We start from the raw sequence: 22,372 nt of genomic DNA, 5'->3' as shown, positions 1-22,372 counted from the left end.
TGCAGGTCGACGCACCTGTCCGCCTAGCCGATTAGACGCACCACTTCGCACGTGCTTCGCGTAGGACCGGGGCCTGAATTTCCAAGCACTGCGACACATTATTTCTCTTAGTCTATGTGACCTGAAAGTTCTCGTTCGATTAAACCTGAATTATTTGTCGGAGGTATTGTCAGTAAATGCGCACTTCCTACACGCAGTGCTGCATTTTTCCACAGTACGGAAACGCTTGAAGTGGAATATCAGTGCATTTCGCTTCAGATTTTCAGCACTTGTTTCTTGAAGATGGCGCAAAGCACATAGTTTCCAGCAAAATGTGATGCTTTGACTGCTGCATGTCTGACTTTAGTTCTGCTATTACAACATATTCTCTAAAAGTATTAATTAATCATTAATATTAGCTAAAGCTAGTGAATTTCTTGTATAATAGCACGAATTCTTATATCCGCAGCTGCTAGGGAGTAGCGAGATATACAGAGAGCTCGATCAAGCTATGAAGATGGCATTTCCTAAAGCTACAAGCTCTATCGAAAGTTTCCCGCTCCGAGGTGACATTGTTGTGCCGCCTCTGGTTCGGATTGACATTTACAAAGGCCCACTAAGCAGCAGCCGCCGGGGTACCGAAGCAAAATGTGCTTCAGTGGCTTATGAGCCAGTCGGCTGAGTCAGAAAACATTTCACACACATACAGAGAAAAAGAGATATTTTAAGTAGAATACGTATCGAGAAAAAAATTACAGAGTTTCACGTGCCAAAACCACTTTCTGATTATGAGGCACGCCGTAGTGGAGGACTGCGGAAATTTCGACCACCTGTGGTTCTTTAGCGTGCACCTAAACCTAAGTACGCGGGTGTTTTCGCCCCCATCGAAATGCGGCCGCCGGGATTGGGTCCCGCGACCTCGTGCTTAGCAGCCCAACACCACTGAGCAACCGCGGCGGGTACGGCACACGAAGAGAAAGGACACGATAACGCAAAGCTGGGTCTCAGCTTTGTCCAAGCGCGTTCTTTTTTTTTTCTTTGTGTATCGACTTCACCGCTGGTTTCTTCCATTCAAGTTGCTCCGAAGCTTCGTCAGTAATGATGATCATTTGTCTCCGATCCCCTGTATCGCAGAAACACGTGGTACATATACATATTCATGAAAAGTTTATGTGTAATCAATTTAATCTTCTGATGCCGCACAGAATATGGTCTTAGGCTCAATCAACTCGCCAGGAGACCGCGGTTTGCTACCTATGAGGTTAATCAATCTGCTAACGGTGACGTATAACGTTGAGTTCGCCTGTATTGCAGATTCCGATAGAAAAATAGGCAATATAGTATTAATTTACTATATCAGGGGAAGAGAGTATAGCCTATTAACGGCATATGTAGCGCACATGTCATTATATTCGCAGTGCACATTGTGAAAATTATGTAGTAATGTGCACACTGACAACGCAGAAAGAACGCGCACATTGCTGCATGCGTCCTTTCCGACGTCTCCTGGGGCGTTTGAATGGAGTAATGATGACTTGTGTTACGATGACGATACTATGCGCGGACCAGCGGAGCTTCGACGTGCGTTATAGATGTGCGCTTCACGAGTCTCTGGCTCACGTTGAGGTTTGTGTCACTAGCGCCGGCAGACTGAACCGCGATATCGAATGTCAGAAAGCCTGTCTCAGCACTTAGTCACGGGCGTTTAGACGACGCGCTTCGTCGCACGTGTGCGCGGTCTAGCGTGACAAACTGCACAAGACGGATGGGATTGTTCTCGGCGCAAGTGGTGGCTTGATAATCGGCTGCTGAAACGAGTACAAATGTCTCTTGGTTAACACGAGGCTCTTGCGCTCTGTGACGTTATACAAAGTTGTTGTTGTTCTTTTTTTAGCTGCACCAATTTTTTAGTGGCAGGAGCATCGAGTGGCACTATTGTTTCAATTGCGTAGCACTTTCGGTTCACCTCCTGAGACGGCCGGGAAGGAAATGCAAAATATATCAGAGAAAATAGAAAAAAAAAATTGTGCAGTACACAATTCATGGGTTTCATTATAGACGTGACATCAGATCACAAGTTTAGTTACAAGTTTAGTTACTTAAGTGTCTGGAATAATTACAATTAATTAGAAATCACTGACGACCGGATATGAAATTCAAAATAAACGAGAGAACATAGAAAAGAAATTCTACTGTACAAAATTAATGGGCTCCATTATAGATATGACGTTAGAGCATAAGTTTAGTTACAAGTTGATTTACTGAGGCGTCTGGAATAATTAGAATTTGAAATCACTGATTACCGCACACCAAGGCACATAACTGCAGAATTTAGAGACCCGCCACGCGAGCATGATTTTGGCGACATTCCTGGAAACCCGGAATTAGAAAGCGGAAGTAATGACGTCACTAATTACATCACGCACAGGAAAGTGGCATGATATTGAACCGGCTAATTAAAGGAAAGCAAGGTACCTCCGAGTTCGGTTCGTGCGTTGCGTTCGCCTAAAGTTAACTGAAAGAACGCCGAGGTGCGAGTGCCACCAATGGCATCTTCGGCAGGCCCTTTGGAAGCGCTCTAGACCGCTCTCGCGAGCATCGTTGTCTTCGGCCGGTTGAAAGGGGGTGCGCCAGGGGCGTAGCCAGGGGGGAGGGGGGGCTTATGGGGCTTCAGCCCCCCCCGAAATTTTTTCGTGCTGTCCATGCGCCGCCGACCAAAGCGACCCCCGGCACAGGAAATCACTCTGGATTTTGTCAAGGGTGTCTTTCTGACGCTCGAAAAGACATTTAACCGCGGAGATTGCGAACTCGGGCTGGATTTCGTGGCAACGCCCATACACCGGGAGTCACATAACGCCAAGCAGTCCCATCCGAGCACAAAGTTTCAAGGGCGCTTTGATGGTGAGCGGGCTCGCCGCGGCATCTCACTGAGGCCACAGAATGTATGGAGCGCATGGATATTAATTGCGAAATTTTATGGGTATAAATCCCATAAGCTTTTGATGTGAAAGGTGCATTGACATTTCCAAAGTTGTGCTTAAGATTTTCAATTGCGGAACTTTGTGGGTTTAATGTTGTTATAAACATTTGACGTCAAAGTTCCATTGACTTTTCAAAAGTATTACGTCGGAACATACAACGAGACAAACCAAATAAATACACTAACAGACGAGTTGACAAAGCACGCAGCGAGGTCCAATGAGACGAAGCGTTGGGGTGGTTCATTTGTGCCGTCATGTAACATAAAAAAATATCAACATTTTTTAACCTACGCCAAAACATCCATGTCAAGACACTAAGGCCAGCCAGAGTAACTACGTTCTTATTTACTTTTTCTACTTTGACTTTTGTTCGCGAGGACACATTGAGCCTCTTCAATTTTTTTTTGTTCTCGCTACCCTACCCGCGGGCTGCCAGAGCCAGCCAGAGCGCATACGTTTTTCTCGTATGGCCTCTACCACCGCGCGGTGAACTTCGGTGAGCGTTCGGTTTGCTCTGGCCGAGTGGATTTTCACCTGACAGAGTTTTGGACACTTTCTGGCTAGCAGACGAGAAAAAAGAACAATGGTCGCTCGCCGCCATCACTGTGGGGACTCGAAGGATTGCACCTCGTTCCTTAAGCGGAACCTTTCCGGAAAGTCTTGTTTCGCCGGTGTACGATACTGAGCAGTATGCGTATGGTTCTGAGTGGACCAAGCGTCTCATGTTTTCTTCGGTATTCCTTCCGTAGCCTCATTAGGTGCCAGAAGTAGGCATTCAATTCTGGCCAACATACTTTCCTATGCGTTATTATTTTTTTTTTGATTTCGGTGCCTCCGCCCCACTCATGTGATCGGGTATCACAATGAGGATGATGATTTCTTGTTTGCAATTGTGATCGGTGGCGAACCTTGGTGCGACTACTACGAGCCTGAAACACGGCGGCAAAGCTTACAGTGGTAACATTCGAATTTACCACTCACAAAGAACGCAAAGGCCATCATTTCCGATGGAAAGGTGTTGTTGACTTTTTTTTCGATCGTCAGGGTCCATTACTGATAGAATTTGCTAAATCTTGAGAGGCTATCAATTGTTTTCGATATTGTGAAACGCCAGAACGGCAGCGTGTCGCAATCAAGAACGAACAACGTGGAAAATTGACGAATGGGGTCATCTTGTTCCACGACAATGCCTGTCCCCACGTCGCTTATGTGGTTAATACAAAACTGGCAAAGTTCAAGTAGGAAACGCTGCAACATCCACCATACAGTACAGACCTGTCACGTTGCGACTTCTACATTTTGGGGCAGCCGAAAAAACAGCTCAAGGGAACCAGATACAGACTTTTTGAAGCAGCAACCCAAGGAGTTTTACAAGACGGGAATCACGTGACTCGTTAGTCAATGGGACAAATGTCTCAATTCTCATGAAGACTACTTTTAATTAAGTACCCCGTTGTTGGCTCACATTCATTTGACTTGCCCTCGTATATCTTGCAGAAATCCTGCTTTTTATACGTGCTCTCTGTCGCGACTATAACTTTGGTGCAATTACTCACGATACACGAGAGGGGACAGCTACTCCTGCGTAATACACTGGGACAAACGACAGCGTCATTGAGATTTTTCGCTGGCCATTGCATATATACAAGAATGTAAGCACGGTTCTTGAATGACAAAGTTTCTTTAACATATTTGTCCTCAACTTGTTCAGTTCATTGCCTTTTAATTTTTCATATCAGCGGAATGCACTGCTTTCCTGGTTTCGAACTGATATAGTTCTAAAGTTCGTGTGACATTTTCTTTACCTAATAAATAGACAAAAATATGGAAGCATTGATATCAGTTATATTGGGCAAAATTTTTGGCACATACGAGTATACTCTTTTATGAAAAAATACATATTTTATTGTTTTGACAGTGCGTAGCGTTCAAGAATTCGTTTGCAGCATCTTTGGCAATGACAATGCAGTTATTATTCATGTATTTGATCCCTGGACATATTGTTTAAGAGGAAGCTTTAGCTCGGACCCAATCCGACGCGGCCTATTCAAATACTTGTAAAACGCAGAAACGCTTTTCTGAGATAATCCCGCTTATCGCTTTTATTGAAATTGGTTGCATTTGAGAGAGAAAGTTAAATCCTAGTGTCTGTTGGAAACAGAACTTCGATTTAGAACCTGAATTTTGTTTAAAATATTTTGAAAAATTCGAAAGTTTGAAAAAATAGAAGCACGACGTTTACAAACTAATAGCTATGCATGAAGAACAGACATTGTGGTTCTGTAAACGGCATCTATTATAACAGTCAAAGCGGACAAGTTTGCTACGTCAATTTGTATCTTACGTGAATTGGTTACGTTGTGTACAAGGGTTCTGCAAAAGCCGTATTTCCACAAAACAAAATTTTTTTGAGATTCATGTGTAACATATCTATTTTGTCCGCTGTAGATGTACTATTAGATGCAATTCACAGAATTGTGATATCATTTTGCATTGTTGAGTCACGGAGTTTTAAACTTGATAGTTTCGTTTTCTGAAAATGTTCGATTTTGGCCCATTTTTATGAAGTAAGTGACCACCTAAATGAAAAATTCGAAACCAACAGTCACTAGAATTAAACTTTGTCTTTTAAATGCAAGAAACCTCCTCAAATTTGGTGAAGTGGTTGCAGGGAAAAACGAATTCCCCTTCTACATGTATTTAAATAGGAGCACCCGAGCTAAAGCTTCCTTTTAAGGAGGACGCCGAGCTGCAATGTGCCCCCCCCCCCCCCCCCCCGCGAACAAGATTTCCGGCTACGCCACTAGCCCAGTGTGTGTGTATATATATATATATATATATATATATATATATATATATATATATATATATATATATATATATATATATATATATATATATATATTGGGCCAGTGGCGTAGCCCTTCCCGAACAAAATTTCTGGCTACGCCACTGGGGTGCGCGCTTTGCGCCGCTCGGCTGGTTCTTTTCGATCACTCTCCTCCATCTTGGAGCGCTCTGAGGCGCTCCGAGCCCTGTCGTCGGAGCAGTCGTCGAGATTGAGAGCGTTTCCCGCAACGTCATCGCAGCACAACGTCGCCGCTGTTGGCAACCGTCCACCGTAACCTAGGCAACCCAGCCCTCAGCATGCTGGCGTCTCGACGAACGCTCGTCCCACCGTCGCGTCCGCCGGTTTTCTCGGCAGCGCCGGGGGCTTTGGATAGGCTAAAGCCCTTCCATACGCGTTTCCGCCGACCAGGTTTCCGCCGACCGCACACGTTTCCGCCGACCATACACGTTTCCGCCGACCAGCGGCGGTGGCGCGTAGATGCAGGGGCTTTAGGATAGGCGAAACATTTGGACGTTGGCAGTAGTCCCATGGCTATGCACCTGCCACTTCCTCCTCCGAGAGCGAGTCACACGTTCGGCTTGTGCGCTTGTCCTCTGCCTCCGAGTTCGTGGAACGCCGGATCTGCTCAACTCTGCTTCGGGGCATGGAGGAGAACAGTCGAAGATGCCGGAAGAGACACCTAAGTCAAAGATTACGGTCGCCTGCCAACGTTCTTTTTTTTTTTTTAGATTGCCTATGGCAGATAGCAGAATTCAAACCCTTGATCTAAATTACTCGATGGGGCGGCCATTACTTCTGCGAGAAATCAAAATGTTCAATTTAATAATTAGCGTAATCACTCAAATTAACTTTCTTTAATTAATTACTTTACGCCACCTATTTGAATCTACGAATTATAGCCGCTCAGTTCGCACGGCATATCCACTTGGAACGAATTCTCTGGACAGCACCAGTTCCGTGGCATAAGTTTTCCGTGTCCGACAAAATGCACTGGCGTTGCAGTTACTTTGTTAGGAAACCACTATTTTATGCATTGAAGCGCAAAAGTAAGTGGAACACCAATGTATTTCGACGGTCACTTTGAAAATTAATATCTTGGGACTGGTGCTGTCCAGAGAATTCGTTCCAAGTGGATACGCCGCGCGAATTCGGCGGCTATAATTCGTAGATTGAATTAGGTGGCATGAAATTGACAAGTTAATTAGCGTAATTATGTTAATTATTCAATTGAAAATTTTGATTTCTCGTAGAAGTAACAGCTTCCTCATCGAGTAATTTAGATTAAAGGTTAGAATTGTGCTATCTGCCATAGGCAATATTTTAAAAAGTTGGTGCAGCTAAAAAAAAAAAAACCCTGTATAAGTGGGCCGACAGCCCAGGCAAACGGGAATGATGACGAGCGAGCTCGGTCAATGCTACAGCAGCGTTATTGCATGGCCTTCGAGGCGTTTACCGCGCGATCTCGGAGTCCAAAGGTCATGGTGTTGTCGCGCCCCGTTTGGCCGTGAAGATCGAGCAACGGAAACATACCTCCAAGGCCATGCGTCGTCGTATACTGCAGCGGCCGGAAGTCACTTATGACGTCTTGCAGTCACTGTATAGATCGCACTTTCCTACCAGAGCAAATTAATTTGGGCGAAATAACAAAATAAATTGTTCGGTTTAAAACGTTCCGAAACTGAAAAGGCGGTTATGAGGGAAGCCGAGTTGCACTCCGGGCTAACTTTGACTGGGGTATTCAACATGCACCTAAATATAAGTACACTGCAGAAGGGCAGCGGATTGGGCGAGTTGGTGTTGCATGGTAACAATAAAAATTCAAACAGCGCATAAACGACGGGACCAGAATGAGGAGGAGACAAACACGGCGCTGAACTTACAACTGATTTATTTGAAGTAGGAAATCGAACATTTATACGTACAAAACTGGGCACGCATGCGCCCGGTCAATACATCAATGATCACATACAAACTCCGCACAGCAAACATTCGCACGCGTTGTACCTGCCCAGTAATCTACCCTTTATGCAGCAACGCCATTTCTTTCACCGACAAGATTAAAGATGTTTTGCTAACGCAACTATTGGATTTTCTGGTGATATGAAATGCTTCAGCGACTTCTCTGGTAGTCTTGTCACTATGAAAAAATAACAATTTTGTATCGTCAAAAAAAGGTACGCATTTACAAATGCTGCAATGCTTAGCCAGGTTAGTGTCTTTTTTGTCTAATGAATTGGCATGCTCCATTAGTCTAATATTGATGCAATGGCCTGTCTGGCCTATGTAAGTTTGGCCACAAGATAAAGGAATTTGGTAGACAGCACCCTTCTTACAACTGATGTACTTGTTAACATGATTTACCTTGCAAGCAGTATTCCGTTTAACGCCTTCCTGCTTCCTCTGAACTGCTGCCCCTAACTTGCCCAGCTTCATCGGAGCAGAAAAAACGACCCTCACACCATATTTGGCCCCTACTCTCTTAAAACGATGTGACAAAGCGTGCACATAAGGCATGACAACAACCTTTTTTCCCGCGACATTTTCTTTGGGCTGTTCCGAACACTTCAGCGTTCTTATAATCTTATTAGCACCAGCCACAATTACAGAATCTGGAAAACCGGCCTCTCTGCATCTCTGGGCTTGGACCATCAGGCTACTAGACATTTGATGAGTACACGATTTCTTAACAGCCATACCAATACATCCTGTTATTACAAAATCCGCTGCCCTTCTGCAGTTCATTTCTTGTACATGGGCTTCTTTTATGTGTCAAAATATTGATCTGTCAAGTCCGGCTGCACTCTCGTCCATCATCGCCGTGTGCATCTGCCGAGCTCGCACCGCGTCGTGGCACTGCCGGTATGATACCTGCCCTTTGGAATTACAAGCGCTTTGTGGCTGGCTACGTCCGTCTACGGGACACAACAGAAGAATATGCAAAATTCTCAAGAGTGAGTGGTGGCGCCAGGTGAGGCTGTTCAAAGACTTGCTTCGAACTAGATGCCGAGGTCAGCGTATGTTTCGCGAGTGGTGTGTGATCATTGACCACCTCACGGAATTCCTTTGGAACACGGTCCGAGCATCCCTTCCGAAAGGCACAAGAAGTATCCCTGCAGAAGGAAAGCTGCTGGTCCTTGGAGATGTCGTTTTGGATTCAAAGTATGAAAAGACCCTGCGCCTTGGACCCAAGTTCTGCCTCGACCCGGGTCTGAGAACCGTTGAAAAGTTGGCCTTCGCCCATAATGTGTCATCTAAGGCTCAGCCCGAGGGCAGAACTAGGTGTGTATCGGAGTGTGCTGACGCTGTGGCTAGTAGTAGCAGCGCTAAAGTGCGCAGCAATAGGTTTCGGTTGCTGGTGGATTACTTGGTTGACAACCATTTGCGCGTCGTACAATCTGACAAAGAAGGTTACTTTGTTGTACTTTCTGAGGATCAGTTTTCAAACAAGGCGCTTGAGGCAATCGGCAAACATTTTAAAGTGACTAATAAGGAACCGGTAAAGATTAAGAAGGAAGCCGTTTCGTTATTGAAAGGCATGGGGCTTCTAAGTTTTGCAAACAAAGTTAAAGAATCGGAGCGCTCTTTGCTTGAAATTTTCTTCTCGGCAAAAACGCATAAGCCCAGCATTCCTTTTCGAGCAATAGTCTCTGAACGTCAAACTTGGCAATTGGTGGTATCATCTTACCTCAATAAGCATTTGTCAGCACTTTCCGTGACTGACCCGTTTGTTGTGCCTAACTCGGAGGCAGTTGTAAAGTTTCTCTTGAAGGACAACCCGGCTTCGTGCTTTGGTTTTAGCATAGACGTGGTCGATTTATTCTATTCACTTCCCCATAATCAACTCCTGCAATGTGTGCAGGATTGCATCTCAGACCAAAATGATGAGTGCGCTTTCCAAAATAATTGTGGCATTTCGAGTGGGTCTTTTATGGAACTTTTATCCTTTTATTTAGAGAATACCTATGTAATGTGGGAAGATAAAGTATTCAAGCAAAAGTCGGGAGTGTGTATTGGTTCCAAAATTGCACCTATACTTAGTAACATTTTTCTAAGTTATGTTGACATGAAAGTAGAGAATGACCTAAATGGAAGGTTTATTCGAATTTTTCGATACGTGGACGACTTCCTAATTCTAGTTAAGTCTAAGGGTGCTGAATGTGTGCCTGGCTTACTCGATGTTTTTTCTAAGCATGGTTCTGGACTGAGCTTCACACATGAGATCCCACAGAGCAACGTCCTGCAGTTCTTGGATCTTAGTTTGACTTTTCTGTCTAACCATGTGCGCTGGAGATACGCTCCCAGGAGTGAAAAACCTCTTGTAAACTACGCGTCTTGTCACTCTAAGCTTGTTAAATTCGGAATTGTAACAGGATGTATTGGTATGGCTGTTAAGAAATCGTGTACTCATCAAATGTCCAGTAGCCTGATGGTCCAAGCCCAGAGATGCAGAGAGGCCGGTTTTCCAGATTCTGTAATTGTGGCTGGTGCTAATAAGATTATAAGAACGCTGAAGTGTTCGGAACAGCCCAAAGAAAATGTCGCGGGAAAAAAGGTTGTTGTCATGCCTTATGAGCACGCTTTGTCACATCGTTTTAAGAGAGTAGGGGCCAAATATGGTGTGAGGGTCGTTTTTTCTGCTCCGATGAAGCTGGGTAAGTTAGGGGCAGCAGTTCAGAGGAAGCAGGAAGGCGTTAAACGGAATACTGCTTGCAAGGTAAATCATGTTAACAAGTACATCAGTTGTAAGAAGGGTGCTGTCTACCAAATTCCTTTATCTTGTGGCCAAACTTACATAGGCCAGACAGGCCGTTGCATCAATATTAGACTAATGGAGCATGCCAATTCATTAGACAAAAAAGACACTAACCTGGCTAAGCATTGCAGCATTTGTAAATGCGTACCTTTTTTTGACGATACAAAATTGTTATTTTTTCATAGTGACAAGACTACCAGAGAAGTCGCTGAAGCATTTCATATCACCAGAAAATCCAATAGTTGCGTTAGCAAAACATCTTTAATCTTGTCGGTGAAAGAAATGGCGTTGCTGCATAAAGGGTAGATTACTGGGCAGGTACAACGCGTGCGAATGTTTGCTGTGCGGAGTTTGTATGTGATCATTGATGTATTGACCGGGCGCATGCGTGCCCAGTTTTGTACGTATAAATGTTCGATTTCCTACTTCAAATAAATCAGTTGTAAGTTCAGCGCCGTGTTTGTCTCCTCCTCATTCTGGTCCCGTCGTTTATGCGCTGTTTGAATTTTTATTGTTACCATATAAGTACACGATGGTCCCTGCATTTCGCCCCCAACGACTTGCGGCCGCCGCGGCCGGGAGTCTAACCCATATGACACCGTGTTCAACTGAGCCACCAGGGCGGGTGAATACTGTGTTGCAGTGTTTGCTGCCAATTGTACTTTAAAAAAAAGATGGACTGAAACGCATACGCCAACGAAAAAAAGAAAAATGCTTTCTTAATGCTGCAAATTTTCCGCGTTCCCATGCGCTGCGCGTAGCCGCCTTTGCTGGCCCAAAACCGAGATCTCGGAGGCTCGTAGCGCCGTTGTCGATAGGTGTTACGGCAATGTTACGCCTGAAATGACCGAACGTGAACGCGCCAAAGCCGCAGCCCGGTGTCGTCGCCATGACTTCAATGGCGACTCTTAGAATACAAATGACGGGAATGAAGCCAAGGCACGATGGCGGAAGTGCAAGAAGTGAACAACACTACTTTGCAAGCATTATATACTGGCCCGTATAATCACCGACGTTCAAGTGCAACCGGCGACGTGTGCGATAACTTTCCTCCCCGCGATTGCACAGCAGCAGGTCGGCCGTGTTTTCCGACCGGCACCAAGTGCGACGGGCGCGCCCGGGGCTGCTGCTCGGCGGGCGACCGCGCGAGACAATGAGGACTAGCGCACGTGCATCCGTCGCGTACGCAAGGCCCGTGACAGGAGACATTTGTCGGCGTGCTTTCTCTCTCGGAGAGCGCACTCTGCCGACAGCTTCCCCGGTGCGCCTCCCCAGTCACAAACACTCGGTGCAGAGCCGGCGTGACGGAAGGCCACCTGTGACATTGTGCAGAGACGTCCGATATCCAGCTGCTTGCTTGCTTGAAAGCCTTTATTGAAAACAAAAAAAGAGGTGGAGCCCTTAAGGGGCTCCGCAGTCGGTGGAGTCCTTATACCGGGACCCCATTGCCGCGCGCTTGCGCTGCCGCCGTGTACTGCTACTACATCCCGAACACTTGGCGTCCGAGGCCGCGAGTTGCTTCTTCGCCATGTCGGGGATGGAGGGCGAAGTGGAGAAAGAAAGGGGATTACCTATGGAAGAACAATAGCAGGGTCGACCGCGCTTTAGCCAAGACATAAAACAGCAACGTTAAATCAGTTTAGAGTGGTAAAGTATTTTATTATAACAAAATAACTAGAAAGAGTATAAGTTTGGGCTTGTTCGTATTTCCCATTAGCCGACTAGTGCACGAAAAAGCTTCGTCTGCGTTTATTACAGTGTCTTACTTTTTGTGTGTGTTTGTGTGCGTGCATGCGTGTGCGCGCTAGTCGGCTAATCTAGGCCAAGACCACCTTGTAACACTCGAAAAATGTATAAGAGAGCCTGGCCGACAGGTGCAACGAATATTCCACGATCAACCAGGCGCACGCGATGCGTCAAAGAGAATGTCGTCCCGAGCAGTGCCTGTGCGAAGGAACGTGGCGGTAAAGCAGAAAAAAAAAACGCACCACTGCTCTTCTCAAAACACAACGTCACTTGAAACGACGGTAAAAGCTTTTGCCTCAAAAGGGGAACACGCGATGTGCTGCGCCAGCCAGGCGGGCTCGCCGGACACGGAGACCACGGGAGAGTCCATCGTGCAGCAATTGACGGAAGTGGCTCGGAAGAGGTACCCGCCACGCTCTCGGCACGGCATTTTGAAATGGGCGTATGAAATTATTCGAATTTACGCCGCTGGCGACAGGCGCGTCTGTACACCACCCAGAGAAGTTGAGCGAGTGGCTTTGTCCAGCAGATCCGTGTGAAGCGCGATTGTGCCGACGGAACATCGGGACGGGTTGAGTCGGCCGCCAGCTGTCGACCCGACTTGGCATATCGGACACCGCAAGAGGCAACCGCGGAGCTCGTTCCGACCGCGTCGTTTGGATGCGTGCCCGCGTGCTGGCCGTGCGATCGCTGTTGCACCACTCGGGAGCGTGTGTACATAGGCGGGGGCGTTGGCCCTCTCGGTCCCGACGGCCGCTCTCGACGGACACCTTTTCAAGGCCCGCTTGGGCAATCGACCGAGCAGCGACGATCGTCTCCGCCGCCAGGCCGTGTGAGTTCCGCCTCAGCGCGTATCGCGCTCTATCTGTTTGGCTCCGCGCCGTAGTCGCTACAGGTGTCACATCAAAGCCGCGCCGACCGACCCTTGAGTCTGTCTCTCGTGGCCGCCGTCGCGTCGCCACCGCGATGTCTCCTGCTGGTTTCAGCGGCGTTCGAGTTCTGTAAGCTGGCATATTTGCGCTTCGGGACCTCGCCTATGGGTCAAGTACAATATATCAGCGAAAATTTCGTCTTGTTGCGTGACGACTCGAGTCGGCTATGCGTGTCGCGAGAGTGTACGACAGAGCACTCCTGCGATTCACGTACTCTTAGTGCCAGCAGCATATAAAGTTGTCTCCGTTCATTAGAGCGACAACAAAGAAGAATGATAGGTGTAACGTTAAGGGATAAGAAAAGAGCAGATTGGGTGAGGGAACAAACGCGAGTTAATGACATCTTAGTTGAAATCAAGAAAAAGAAATTGGCATGGGCAGGACATGTAATGAAGAGGGAGGATAACCGATGGTCATTAAGGGTTACGGAGTGGATCCCAAGGGAAGGGAAGCGTAGCAGGGGGCGGCAGAAAGTTAGGTGGGCGGATGAGATTAAGAAGTTTGCAGGGACGGCATGGCCGCAATTAGTACGTGACCGGGGTTGTTGGAGAAGTATGGGAGAGGCCTTTGCCCTGCAGTGGGCGTAACCAGGCTGATGCTGCTGATGATGATGATGATATTTTAATTCAAGTGATTTGCCGCTAGGTATGCGTAGCAAAAGAAAAGTAATAGAGTTGCAAGAACGTTGTAATTATTGGCAACTCACTCACTCACTCACTCACTCACTCACTCACTCACTCACTCACTCACTCACTCACTCACTCACTCACTCATTCATTCATTCATTCATTCATTCATATGGTTAACTTTAATGTGTGCATGGGGGAGGGTTCAACTTTCAGAATGTGTAAAATTGTAAATTGTATATAGATAGTACTAGGTTTAATATGCGCATATTTACACTTGAGGCTTTCTTTATTTAGTTTTAAGCGTGACAAGCTTGTAGTGCTGGTATGTATAGCACGAGGTCTGTCCCAAAAGTTCACGCAGCTAGTCACCAAAAAAAAAAAAAGTGGGAGAGCGCGAGACCACGCTGCTTTCCCGCTCTCCCCACTCGAGAGGAACCCAGCTGCACGGCTAAGCCAGAATGTTGTGCATAGATTTTTTTTTGTGTGTGTGTGTGTGTGCAACCCAGTTTTGATTTTTGTCGTAATGGAGATCGCCCAACATAGTGAACAAAGGACACGTTTCTTGTGAAATTCGCTAAGAATGAGACAGAAATTTATCCAATGTCGCGACATGCGTATGTAAAGTACGCCGTAAAGAAAATAACGTTCTTTAAATGAGTCCGTTAAGCGCTTTCTGGAAGGCCGTGAAAACCTCAAGGGCGCTATGAGATCAAGACACCCCTCTACCAGGCACGAAGGTACAAACATCCATCGTGTGCGTTTCATCAAGTGAATGAATTGTTTATCCAAGAACCGCTTGATTTGAGCAAGTCCATTCACAAGATTCTGAGGAAAATCTTTGGAAATAGCGTTTTCGCAAAGATGGTGTGCGAAACTATTCACTCCGGAGCAAAAGTTTCGACTAAAAGAATGCTGCATCGATTGGACATTTTCAGACGAAAGCGTTGAATTCTTGAGTCACTACCGACGACAAGTCTTGCATTTACGAATACGAGATCGAAGTGAAGCCGCAGAACAACGAGTTGAAAAGAAAAAAGAGGAAGACGAGCCAAGGTCAACCCATAAAAACAAACAAGCAAACAAATTAATTATTAATTAATTAATTATTTGATAATTATGAATTAATTGATTAATGAAAGCGCTGAAGATCAAAGCTAAATCAGCCATTATGGTCTTTTTTTTTACTACTGGGGTATTGTGCACCATGAAAAATAGCTGAAAGTAAAACTGTCATGCAGCTGTCTGCGTAGAGTTCTTGAAGCGTCTGAAAAATCGTGCGCGTCTCGTGCGACCAAATTTATCCAAAGGAAGGCGATGGATTCTGCACCAGGACAATGCCCCTGTGCATTCTGTATTCATGGCGCTCGAGTTTTTGGCGCATCACTGTGCTCGAAGACCCTCCCTAGACGCCGGATTTAGCGCGTGCACTGCGACTTTGTTGTGTTCTCTCTGTCTCGCAACTGCCAAGTGGTGCCGCGGAGGCGGCCTTTCGGATGTGCTTCCGGATGGGACGACTTCCAGCGGCGCAACAAGAGCTGGAACCAGTGCATTGTGTCTTATGGGGAGCATTTCTTTGAAGGTGACAACATTGATGTGTCCGTAAATTTGTGAGATGAACTGTGTTTTTAATGTGCGGCACGATATCTTGGGACAGATGTCGTGTAGTATATTACGCGTATGCAAGTCACGCCTCCCTTTCTGAATTCGTATTTTGTGTTTCGATGCTTATCTGTGATGGAGGCGAGCTGTTCCCTGACAGGCTGGTGATTAAGATGCCGCTTACAAAGTCGCGACGACGTTATCACGATGCAATGTTCTTCTCATTGTGCAAAAATGAAGGAAGAAAGAAACGGTCGTACGACAATCAGTTGCAGGATGAGTTCCTCGAGCGGTCTTCCCGCTGGTATTTCCATGAGCGAGTCGATGCCAGCTGGTGTGATGTCACTACTTTTTGTCTTTCGATGCGTCACTTTGCGCAAGGGGGCGGAGTTCAGGGGTTCGAGCAAATGCACAGGAATGTTTGGTGAGGAAAACACTTGCTCAACGGGATGGCGGGATGCCATTATGCCTTCGAGAAAGAAAAAGCAACGAAACAATGATCCATCAACGACATCTCGAAGCAGCTCATACATTAACCGCGTGTTCAACAGCTTGGCCGCGGGATTCTCGCTTGTTCATTACTTACAGCGCATTACCCTGATTGTCCAAACTTGCAGTTGGCCGTAAAGAACAGGGTATTACCGTTACGTGAGGCTTGCTATAGTGGGCACCGTAATGCACTTAATGCGGGAAGGTACCTTAAATGACCCAGCCCTAAAGCAACACGACCATTAAAGAAACATTAACTGAACGTACGTCAAGGAAACAAGAGGCTTCGAATGGCTCTTAAGCGGGAGACACACGGTCCGATCCGGCGTCCGACGCGCCGGAACGGCAGCTGGAATCGAGCTCGGTGTTTTGCCGTGCCGAAGCACCGGATCGGACGTCCGGCGTGCGACAAACCGAGCAGATTTTCATCGTCCGACGCGTCCGACTGTGTGCTTGCGGAAATCGCTCAAGTCTCTCATTTTCTAATTCTCTAGGTTTAACTCATGTATTAGTGCGAATTTGTGTCGCTTATCACTGAGTCGCACTATTGTTTTTTCTTAGTTCTTGTTTTACAATGTTTATTTTCTGTTCATTTTTTTGTCCCACCTTTTAATTAGGGGCATTCGAATTGTGCAATTTCTGAATCGAAACGAATACGAATATATGACCAAACCGGCCCTAGAATGTCATAACGAATATCGAAAACGTTCTCATTTCTAAACAAAGTTAAATATAAAGTTTATATAAATTAATGCGCTTGGTAAAAAAATAGGCTTGTTCATAACTTAAAAACAAAAACAAAGGTTAGGGCGCTAAGCAGACGAGGACAAAGTGAGACACAAACGACACATGCGGGCACCAAAAGTGTCTCACTTCGTCCTCGTCTGCTGCCGTGACCATTGTTTTTTAGTCATGAACCAACTAGCTCAGCAACGAGCTTTGTTAAAATGAAGCTTACTTGCGCTATTTGATGCTTGCTTGTAACGCTGTTGGCTACTGGACATCCTGCTGATTGAGGAGCTTGTGAATGAGGAACAACCGAATTAAGTGAACTGGCTAGCCACGACAATGACAGCAATGGAACAAAAAAGAAAAAAAAGAGAGAAAAAAAATAAAGAAAAAACAGCGCGTTACTAGAAGCGCATATAGAATGTTGTGCTTGTTGAATGAGATAAGTGCGTTATTACATGCACCACACATTGTTTTAAAGGGATGCGACGAGACCTGGTTAGAAAATAGAATGATCTGCCTAAATCGAGACGACGAATTCGTACACACGCTGCTTAAAAGCGAGGTACTCTTATTGACTGGCTGGAGAGCAGAGTTCATATGGCGACGTGCGTTGGATCGTCCTGGCACTGGTGCCTCAACTCAACATGCCTGACCCTTTTGGGGAAGAATCGTTCGGAACAGTCCTCACTTGCACCGATATTTCTCCCTAGTCTCCATTAATTGTTGTTGTCCCTTATATTCGAACAGAAATGCATTCTCGTCAGTTTTAAATAGTGCATTGCAGAATTGAATACGAAACAAAATAAGAAAGTGTTTTTTTTTTATTTTTTAAGCACGCACCAAAACCTAAGGGCACGAGCCTTTCTTTGCATGCATGTCATGCCATGCTCGACATGATGAGAATGCCATGCTCGACATGATGAGAATGACATGCCTTCATGATATTCGTGCACGACACGTGTGACGTGCATTTGCATGACATAAATATCATCATCATCGAAGCGCTTGAGAGGAGCCCGGCTGCATACACGCCTCACGCATGACGCGCTTTAGCCACAGGCAATACGGTGTGTCGCTACATTGATTCAGTGCTAACCGTGTTAACCTCGACAGTCATTGGAAAATGGGTTTCTGCGGTATTCTTTTTTTTTTCATGTTCTTTCTGTACCAGACTCGCTTACTGAAATTATTATTATTCTGTATCAATTCCGGATCGCTTCCTTAACAGTCGAAGAGGAGTCTCGTTGGATTACAGGGTTTGCATACTAAGCGTTTCATTAAGTGTATGCAGTTTAAACAGCGTTAGATATGGGACTCATGCAGCTTGCTGTCCCGTTGAATGTCAACACGGCGAAATCCTATATCTTTCGGTGGCGCTTCCGCACTGTGGTGTGATGGACTCGTTGTGTATGCGTGCGGCATGAGCGAACCGGTTGCACCAAAATGTAACAACGGAAGAGCACTTTTGGGGGCAGTATTTTCCACGTGCTAAAGTGCAGTGCTTGCTCACAGCTCTGTGAAAACCGGCGCGTACTATATACATGCATACAGCGGCCATCATTTCTGTTCTATTGCAACTTCTAAGAAAACGGATCAACGGTTACTGGTGCTTTTTTCTCGTAGAAATTTAGCAATACGATCGCGTTTTCCTGTGAACACTGTTCAGTAAAATACTTGACATCATTATTTTCGTAGTTGCCGATAGCCAGCACAACGAGTGCGCGTTTCTGCAGCAGCTCACGCACTTCTCCAATGACGGGGTGTCCTCACGGCCGGCGGTGGTCGTTCAATTGTGTCATACAATGTGTGGCTAGGCTTAATGTGCCGAACACTTAAACCCACAACGCTCTATAGCCTTTACACACAAAGTAAAATTAGAACATAATTACTATAGTAATTAGTTACAATTGATTTTCTTGGCTTTCCACAGCTGGGAACTTCATTCCAGGATATCAGAAACGTTACGCTAAATGCATTGCGTTATATTTCCCGCGCCTAAGTCACATGTCGCGGTATAAAACCACCAGATATCGCCAGAAATTGCATTTGAGAAAAATGGGCCGAACACGAGCGGCCTTGTGGCGAAACGCCTGCAGGTCAATGTACGCATGCGGACGCACTCAGAGTACGCGGCCCTGAGCTGCTGCGGACGGAGCCCGCAGAGGCAATCCGACACGCCGCGGCGATCAGATCAAGGCCCATCTACTTCGACGAGCGCCTTCTGGCCAACGACGACTCGCCCGTATCGTGACATCCTGCGCGCTATGCCCGCTTCCGCGCGTGGTCAACACGTGTTGCGAGTGGGCTCCAATGCGAAGCATCTTTTGTCAGGATTGGGGGCTCAATCCCATCGCTCGTGGTCCTTTGCCAAGATTGGAGTACGACATGAATTCGAAGGTAGCTGGCCCATGCCGTCGTCCAACTTATTTACGCTGAGGACGTCGATGAAGTGAAGAACTGCTTCTCATCGAGAACGAGGAATATGGGTTTATTTACAGAAATTAAATCAGTCTAACATGACTGCTTGAAAAAGAAGAGTGTCAGTCCAACATGACTGCATGAGAGAAGTGTGTCAGTCTAACATGACTGCTCAAGAGAAGTGTGTCCAGCATTCGCACAACAACAGTTTTTATACACTCGGTCCGCCGGCCATACGAGGCGGCGACTGTTCGTTTACTCATCGTCAACTTGCTGCCGCTCCGCAGAACAGTTTACGTACACAAAGGCACACACATTCCGATGCCCAAACGACGGCGTTGGAGGGGTGCCGTTCCGGGAAGTATCGGTGCCAATCGTGGGTAGCTCGTTGTCTTGCGTCACGCCGAGGCATGGGAAGCACCAAAATACGGCTTTCCCGCGGCAGCTTGTCCATGCGTATCAGATCAGGTCCGCGCTGGAGAACTCCGGAACCATTGTTCACACCCCGAACTCGTTCCGTCACAATGTCGATGGGGCTGGTGGAAGGAGGCGGTTTTCAGCACAAAGGCCGCTTCTTCGAACGCCTCCTAGCTGCAGCGACGGTGAGGGGGAGATGCGCGTCGTGTCGCCCAGTCGTAACTGGGTGGCAATCTTGCCTTGCAGCTCGCCATTCTTAACACTTTGCACTCGGCTTCGAAAACAGAGCCACGGCACAACGTGTAAGCGTGCTCCCCTATTATAATATGGGCGCTATAGGGAACACTAAAGAAAACGGTCGCGCATATTATCCGCATCATGTGCGAAATAGTATCCTACAACATTCCGAATCGCGAGTCAATAGAAGTTCCTTGCGAAGCAATAGAAGGAACTTCCCTGCCTTTCTACCGCTCTCCCCCTCCCCTCTTTCATTGCCTGGCCTTTCCTTCCTTTCTTTCTTTCTTTCTTTTCTTCTTTTTAATTTAATGCTCGAGTTTCGCAGTCGTTTCCGTGCGGCGGCGTGCTTGGCATCAATCAGCAACGCAACCTGAGTCGAAGTCTCGAATGTTTGCTTAGAAACGAATCATTATACAATGTCGTAATAAATGTTACCTTCCGTCTACCGCACACGAATAGATGACACCTTTGCGTGGTTTTCTCAGCCAGTAATCGGCAATTATTGTTTCTCACGGCGTGTTTGACCAGCTCCTCGTTTGTGGCCAGCTAAGAGTTTGTACGGCTACGGTGGTCTCGCCGTACCCTGCGCGAGAGCCTCAAGGCAGCTGTATGACCGGGGCGTCGATGACAACGCGCAGGCGGCGACGGTGATGAGCCATCACTGAGAACAGGCGCCAAACAGAGCACCTAGTGCTTACGACATATGGTATGAAAACTCGCTCTTACAGCGAAGCTGCAAGAGCGAGTGAATGTTTGGCCACTGTGGCACCCAAACCTCTGCTGTCGAGCACAGCAGCCGTGTGCTCTAACCATTAGGCCACAATCGCTTTCTCTCTCTCTCTCTCTCTCTCTCTCGATCTTTACTACGTGGTTTTAACATCTTACAAAAATCAGTGGCATACACTTATTACCTTACAACATAGAGAAAAGCCAGTCAGCCACCCCATGGCTGGTTTTGTCATTTTAAAGCTCCTTCAAGTCTACCAAGGGCTCCACCCTGAGCAGCCAGTCAGGAACAAACTCTTGCGTTTTGAGCACTTCAGTGTACCGGGCAATGCTTTCGCGAAACAGCAGGCGTGCTGGACGCCTGTCTTGGCCTCCTCCTTCTTAGGCCACAATCGCACGCACGCTTCCCTCGTTACAAACCCAGCCAGCTCTTTGAAACACTCGGCGCGTGCATTCCGTGCCACTTTGTCTCTTTACTTTTCTTTGCGATTTTTTTTTTCTTGCGACCGCTCGCGCTTTGATGCGCCGTGTTTTAGAGCGCACGATCTCCGTGACCGGCCCACTTTACCTTAACGCATCGTAGCAGCTAAGGCTACGTAGAAACTGTGCGACGTTGTACAGACTTCACGGTCGCCCAGGTTAATCACGTTTTAAATTTCTTCGCCGAAGTACAATTGCCATCGTCGTTTCAACATAAACCGCATGAAATATACATATGTACGTACAATTGTACAACACGTTGTGGTTGATGACGCCACAGTCCGTCTTTCTATCTCTTGCGTTCGTACACTAACTATGCAGAACCCAGCAATCGCCAAGTCGTAGGCTCGCTTAGGACGTAGAAATCATGCCATTGCCGTCATAAGATCGTCTACAACGTGACTGTCATCGTGCTGCTGTCGTCACACACACGTACGCTCGCGACAAGCACGCAACTGCTCAATTTACAGGAACACGTTGGTCCACCTGATATCGTTTTGCGGAAACGCAAACAAGGCTCGTTAGCCAGGTACCTGCAAAACGCTTCGCATAACATTGATTCCCATGGTGTGTGGGATCTCCGCAATTTCTTTTTTCCCGGAGTTTTTCTTCTGGCATATTTATTTGACTCGCCCGAGTCAGCGCGGACTAGTTCTTTTCCGGAAAGCTGACTTCACCGCAAGAAAACTTGCGCTGCGCAGTAGTCGGTCTGCAGGAGGAGACGACATAAAGACGATCCGATGAACTCAACCATTGTCATCTCATCTACACCTTGCTGGAAAATGAACAACTATTTCGAATCTAGCAGATGTAACGCGCGGGGAAACCAACTTGGCAGAACATTCGAAAGATGATTAATCTTCTATCTTATCTCTATCTTATCTTCCTTCTTTTCTTACTTTCTTGTTTGCTTTTCTTCATTCCTTTACTTAAGGAGGATATGGGGCGGGGGAGGGTCAGTTTCATTCTTATTGACATAACTGCGTGGCGTTTGGACTGTTTGTTTGCTTGACGATTAACAATCTCACAGGTATAAGCGGACTTACGAATCAAAGCGCGACCAGGAAAAAAAAAAAGGAGGTGGAGGAGGAAATAGCTTTATTGTGTGTCCTGCCAGTTGGTGGGGAGGGCCGAAGGTCCCGCCTAGGGGAGGGACCCTAGGCGGGACCCTTGTTCCTTATCGCTTAAAAGCTACCAATCATCTAAGTTTACACTACCATAACGAATAAATCTCTTGACTTTGCTAATTACACATTTTTGTGCAGATACAAGACATGACATTTTTTCGCGTGACAGGGCTGGGGAGCTCGCCAAAGAATGCTTACGCATTGAAAAACATGCTTATGGCTTTTGATAGGCCGCATTACGCGTTAGAAGAATGAGCACAAGTCGATGTTATTCTA

The 22,372-nt window shown here is 46.5% G+C and overlaps 2 protein-coding genes across 5 annotated transcripts in view; one reads left to right on the top strand and one right to left on the bottom strand.

The window, feature by feature from the left end:
• Positions 1-22,372, top strand: part of LOC135917494 (fatty acyl-CoA reductase 1-like) — a 94,049-nt gene that overhangs the window by 35,992 nt on the left and 35,685 nt on the right. Inside the window, exon 1 of one of the 4 annotated variants that reach the window (XM_070535158.1) lies at positions 12,300-13,142. The exons of the other annotated variants lie outside the window; for them this stretch is intronic. Coding sequence (XP_070391259.1) covers positions 12,971-13,142 — 172 coding nt within the window. The 5' untranslated portion in view covers positions 12,300-12,970. Of the gene's footprint in view, positions 1-12,299; positions 13,143-22,372 lie in introns of those variants that run through there. 4 annotated transcript variants of the gene reach the window in all.
• LOC135917492 (putative fatty acyl-CoA reductase CG5065) overlaps positions 11,918-22,372 on the bottom strand; it is a 119,115-nt gene continuing 108,660 nt past the window's right edge. Inside the window, exon 14 of the transcript XR_011512667.1 lies at positions 11,918-12,135. The gene's annotated coding sequence lies outside the window, so the exon portion shown is untranslated. The remainder of the gene's footprint in view (positions 12,136-22,372) is intronic.

The sequence above is a fragment of the Dermacentor albipictus genome, chromosome 3 (assembly GCF_038994185.2).
Source record: "Dermacentor albipictus isolate Rhodes 1998 colony chromosome 3, USDA_Dalb.pri_finalv2, whole genome shotgun sequence".
Lineage (NCBI taxonomy): Eukaryota > Metazoa > Arthropoda > Arachnida > Ixodida > Ixodidae > Dermacentor > Dermacentor albipictus.
This window is presented reverse-complemented; position numbering and strand designations above follow the sequence as displayed.